This window comes from Pinus tabuliformis, chromosome 7 (genome assembly GCF_031772625.1).
Source record: "Pinus tabuliformis cultivar Carrire ecotype Pingquan chromosome 7, CPIR1, whole genome shotgun sequence".
In the NCBI taxonomy this organism is placed as follows: domain Eukaryota; kingdom Viridiplantae; phylum Streptophyta; class Pinopsida; order Pinales; family Pinaceae; genus Pinus; species Pinus tabuliformis.
The window spans coordinates 2,002,446,765-2,002,452,724 of NC_142293.1; the positions used below are offsets into that span (position 1 = coordinate 2,002,446,765).

Below are 5,960 nucleotides of genomic sequence, written 5' to 3' on the forward strand. Positions count from 1 at the left end.
GGGAGTTAGAGACCATACATAACAATTATGAATTGAGCTAGTGTAAAAAACCTCTAGATTCATAACAAACATTAAAAACCAATACAATAGATAGATAAAAAAAAAGAATGTCTAATATTTGCTTTACTCTTCATATGCTTTGGGTCTTCTCTTCTTGTGACTAATGGAATTAGGTCTAGACCTATTCAAATATCAATATTAAGTTAAGAGAGTTATAAAATGAGAATAGAGATTATTACAAAAATAATAACAATAATGTATTAGTTTTATATACATTATTTTTATTTATATAATTGTATAATATAATAATAATAATTTTAAAATAAATAAATTATTTAAAAAATACAAATTTTTAATTAAATAAATATCCGAAGACTAAACTAATTGAAATTAAAATTAAAATCCCAAAACCAAAGAAATCTAATCAAGTTTCACTAACAAATAGACTTTTCTCTATTTGAACCTAACATCACTAATAATTTAATAATTAAATATTTCCACACACATTCTAAAATATAATTTGTAGTGAAAATAAATTACATGTATGAAATATCTATGACATACATAATAATTGCTTTTTTAATAAGGTTTATGTCCTCTATTACAGTCAACGTAGCTTCCCATGATTTTCATAACAGCATCTAGCGGTTAAGGTTCGATTTAATTAACATAATTTCAGATAATTTTGATAGCAACATCATATGGTTAACCACATTCTTCTTCCATAAACCTATCAATTTGAAAATTGAGGAAAAGTTATATTTTAATAGAAATTTAGACGGATAATAGGCTACATAAACATCTTAATAAACTTATGATACCAGAAAAGAAATTATAAAGCCACAAAACAGTGGGGACAATGACGTGCCTAAATATAAAATGACTGAATTGCCCTAGTATGGCAGCAGAACAGAGATTATAAGGCCACATAGCAGTAAGGACATGAGGTGCTAAAATATAAAATATCTCGATAGCCCTAGATTCATGTGCAGCATACACAGCAGACAGCTATAAAAGCATCTGGAAAATATATAGAACTCGCCAACCCGGAGATTGATTTGTCCTTTTTGGCAGAGTAGATTGGGTGTTGACAATATTCTTCTACCTTTTTATCAAAAACCAAATTCGCTGTCAGCGGCCTGCGGTAGAGATAACTTTTCTTAATCTCCTCCGACCGTCTACTCTTTTCTTTCATTATCTTATAATATTTTATACGAGAAGAGAGTACAGCTTGTCCAACGCTACTAAATTTTCGAAGTACGTCGAATTAAAATTCTCGGTCTGCAAGGATTCCTCTTCGAGTAAATTGCAAGAGGAAGAAGATTGCTTTTCCTGCAATATTTCACTTCCACTTGGGGAAACGGAGGGAGACTGACGATTAACTCTGTTTGTTTGAAGGCCTTGCACATACTCCAATCGATCGTACCGATAATCCCCCGTACAATCCTCCAACAATAATTGGCACCATGATTTGGAGGCATCTATTTCACCAACATGATCATCTGCTGCTTTCATGTCCTCTTCTTTTTCTGGATTAATACCATCATGGGAATCTGGTAGATGGTCATAATTATCACAATTAAGATTTTCTACGTCTACTACTTCGTTTTCCCTGTATCTCCCTGACCTTGTTTTCAGGGCTGGCAGGCCATCATATATATCTTCTACATCTTTCTCATTATAATTACTGGAGTCAGAAGGCATATCCATTCTCTTGAAGGGCTTATGGAGTTCGGGTTCTAATTCACCCATTTGTAACCTCTTTCTCAAGTGGGTGTTCCAGTAATTCTTTATTTCATTATCCGATCGACCAGGAAGTCGCCCTGCTATCAATGACCATCTGCACATGTGATCACATTACATTCCATAATCATTGCACCTTACTATCTCTCTATGTGTATATATATGAGGATTATGAAACCATTGTAATAACTTTTGATTCAATACACTGAGCTTTATACCAAATTAGCAAATCTTGTTAGATACTTATTCCAGAGAGATTATTGCTGACTCACATACCGATTACCAAGAAGACGATGTAATCTGATGAGGAGCTCCTCTTCGTCCTGGGAAATATTTCCCCTCTTGACATCTGGACGAAGATAGTTCAACCAACGGAATCTACAACTCTTAGCACATCGTTTTAGGCCTACAAAACCAATTTCTTCGGCTTAATATATTTTTACATTTAGCTTCTCATGATAAACACAGTTATTTTCATTCAAATTCCAGGATAACTCATCATTAGACTTGCACAAACAAAGAATACAAGGATTGTGAAGATTATTATAAGATATATTCACCCGATTTCTTTGCAATAGATTTCCACGGACCAACTCCATGAATTTTAATGCAATCATTCAAAATCTTATCCTCGCTAGGAGTCCAAGCCCCGCTTTTAAGACACTCACCATCGGATTTTGCAATGAAGCAACTGCGAGATCTACCCATGATGATCTGATCTATCCAACAGACTCTCAACCAACAGCTTCTATATAATCTCTCAGTGGCGACTCCTCCTCTGTTCATCTCCCTTTGCAGGATAACAGTTTTGGCGAGAATAAGATAAATGAATAAACACAGTCTGCTGCAGCCCGTGATGGACTCTGTAACAACTTTTGTCGTGACGAGGACCACTTATGGTATAGAGGAGAATCCCAGTGCAGTCTGTCATGCTCTCAACTCGTCCCAACGTACATTTATTTATTCGTTAAATCCGAGAAAGACGGCTTTTCGAGTACGTAAAGTTACTTTATCATGCGAGATCGAATCATATTTTGTGTGTACGTAAAGTTACTTTATCATGCGAGATCGAATCATATTTTGTGTGTACGTAAAGTTGCTTCATTATGCAAGGTCGAGCGGTGGCAAAATAAGGCTGTTCATGTTTGTTTAATTAGGTTAAACGTAAACCACTACATTCGTCCTGAGACGGGCCAGTGGCCACTATCTGATGATAGTGACGAAAGGCCAAAGGCCAACATAGGATCAGAATGACAACTTTATTAAAAATGAGTGCAAAATCTTTTGTACCATAAATAGACGTTTTGCACTTTTTATTAAACAACACGTGGGAAGGCAGTGTAGTAGCTTTCTTTAGGCGTCACAACGGTCATTCTTCAGGAATGGAAGCTGAACTAGTGATTTGTCAATGAAATATATTAAATATACGATTATTTTCTAGCTAGAGTGGGTTTAAGAGGTAGTCAGTTTTAATGTTCATGAAAAAGCAATTTACCTAATTTTAATTTTGGGTTGGGTGGTGATGAAATATTTTTATTATTTTGTTTGGTTCATTTTCAAATTCTTCCTATGAAATATATAAAAAAATTTAAATTATAAAATATGTAAAAAAATTATTATATTTTGTTTCGAAATTTCTATTCTCAATTCTATTTAGGAAATTGATTTAATTTTCTTTTATAAAATTAAATGATTGATTTATATTAAAATTTAGTGAAGTCAATTTATTATCTTCGAATATATTTAAAATATTAATTATAATAAATGTTGGAATGGTAATTCCAACTGCAGGTCGCAACACCGTGCAGGCGGACGTGGACAATACGGCAGCAACCCAAAACCGCCAGAACAAAACCACAAACCCGCTCAAGCATATTGCACCGCTTTTGCATAATGGTGGTTTCCATATTGTTGGGCTTCGATAAACTATGGAGGCGACGCGTGTCACCCGCATGACATAAGCCAACGTCAAATTTCGTGCGTTATCGTTGGCGCATCTTACCTGGTCCGATATCAATCTCCGCCGTCCGATCTCCTCGCGCGTCCTCAGCCGTCGATCGCGTAAGGTGCATACGGGCCTGCAGCGAATTAATTTTGCGTGGAGTAAAAGACTATTGGTTGACCGCCGAGAATGGAAGAGTTAATGATTTTAATGCTTGACGTAGTTTTTTGGTGAACGCCCTTTAAATGGTTATGGGCACATTATCATATTTTTTATATATACGTAGTTTTGGTGGAGACCCATTAATATGGGTATGGGCGTATAGTTTTATATATTTTTATATATGCATGTACGTAGTTTAGGTGTGGGCCTTTAATATTAGTATGGGCCACGTTTTTTTATGTATGTTTTTTATATGTTATGTAAGCCCGCGTGTGTGGTCGTAAATAAAATGAAATAAGTCTTTTGGGTATGGTGACTGCGCACCGAGGACGTGCATGTTTTTGTTTTGTGCCATATATTGAACGCACAACAGTGCGGTAAAGTGAGAATAGGCAAAAGTGTGGTGTGCTGCACGGGAGTAATTGCTCAGAGAACAAAGAGCAATGTTGTGCCTACGCACGGTGGCGGTGGTGAATTTTTTGTTGTAATGAACGCACAGCAGTGCGGTAAAAAATTGAACAGAGGCGTATGTAATTTTGTGGTAAATGTTAAACGCACAGCAGTGCGAGATATCAGGAGCAGGGGATGTAACTTTTTACCCCATTGTAAAACAGAAGTTGTTGTAATGCCCACAGCAGTGGAAGACCAGAAATGAGGAGACAGAGTTTCTCCAGTGAATCCCTCTCTGCGCAGAGGACGAAGTGTGTAACAGTTTTTGTTTTTAAGCAATAGAAGTATTTTATGGCTGTGAAATGGACTGTTTTGAGTCATTTTGTTTTTAATAGCTTCGCTGTGCAAAAGATCCTGGAACAGTGGAAACAGAGCATTGGCTCTGTGGTGTTTGTTTGTCTGGTTTTGGTATTTCCCCATTGAAAAATACCCAACAATAAATATAAGTATTTTTTAATTATAATACTATGTAAAAAAATTATTATAGTTTTGTTTTGAAATTTCTGCATTGCTTATATGTATGTAATAAGTTTATAAAAATATAAAGTATGAAGATAAAACCTATCCAATTTATGTTATTATAAAGATTTTAATTTTTTAGGAGAGATCTAAAAAAAAAAAATGTAATAATGGAATGAGAATTTATAACTCCTTTAATTAGGATTTTATAGTTCATTATATGAATTAAAGTGAGAAATTAATTGTTTACCTGTTTTTTAATTTTCGATGGTGAATGGGTGTATTGTGAAAGGTTTTGTTGCAATATGTTTATTGTTAAAGCATTCCTTGCTATAGCTTCATTTTCTATTTTTTTACAAAATTGAGTTAGTCACCTTAATTCTCTAAAGTAAAAAAAATAAAAATAAACAAATTTCCTTGAATAAGCTTGTGCAAAATGCTCCTCCTAGTTGGAAAATAAATTTTAACCTAGTGTCCAATACAATGCACTAAAACACTCTTAATTTACCTAATTAATGATCAAAGTGTTTTGTAGTCACCCAAGATTCCCTTAGAAAACTAGACAATATAACAACTCCCTTGCCCTAGTTGGGATAAAACATCCCATGGTGTGAAGGAGACCACTCATTCACATTTTTATGCAGGGGAAAATTAGACAATATAACAACTCCCTTGCCCTAGTTGGGATAAAACTTTCCATGGTGTGAAGGAGACCAATCATTCACATTTTTGGCAGGGACAAAGCCAATAAAAAATATGAGCACAAAACAAAAATCTTTTAAACAAGAAACCAGGACAATGATAAGAATCTTTGTAAAGGTGATGGAGGTAAGTGAGGACTAGAAGAAACAACGTTACATATATATTTAGCATTACTTTTAAATAAGAGAACAAAATAATGATAACAATCTTTGTAAAAGTGTTGGAGGTAAGTGTGGAGGAGAAGAAACAAAGTTACATATATATTTAGCATTAATATGAAATTTTTCTTCTGAGAGAAATTGAAGAATATAAGAACAATAAAACTTAGAGCCTTTACAAAAACAACTTGAGTGATATACATAGGAAAGAAGATCACATCAAGATGTAAGTGAATATTGATTAGTTGTTTAGAGAGGTGCTGCATATGTAACAAGTATGTTATAAGGTTTGATAGATAACCTCCTGTTCCAAACCTCATACTATTGTTATTTACCTTAGAAAA

At 34.3% G+C, this 5,960-nt stretch overlaps 1 protein-coding gene across 2 annotated transcripts; it reads right to left on the reverse strand.

The window, feature by feature from the left end:
• Positions 1-801: 801 nt before the first annotated feature.
• LOC149256507 (transcription factor MYB7-like) lies at positions 802-2,660 on the reverse strand. 2 transcript variants are annotated; one of them, XM_089457446.1, is made up of 3 exons: positions 2,412-2,660; positions 2,020-2,149; positions 802-1,840 (listed from the first exon to the last, which is right to left on the reverse strand). In XM_089457446.1, exons 1-3 carry the CDS (start codon positions 2,527-2,529, stop codon positions 1,210-1,212), a joined length of 879 nt encoding a protein of 292 aa, XP_089313572.1. In that variant the 5' UTR covers positions 2,530-2,660; the 3' UTR covers positions 802-1,209. The 2 variants fall into 2 exon arrangements, with proteins under 2 accessions (XP_089313572.1, XP_089313571.1); XM_089457445.1 differs by having other exon boundaries at positions 805-1,840; positions 2,304-2,660.
• Between the last annotated feature and the right edge of the window lie 3,300 nt (positions 2,661-5,960).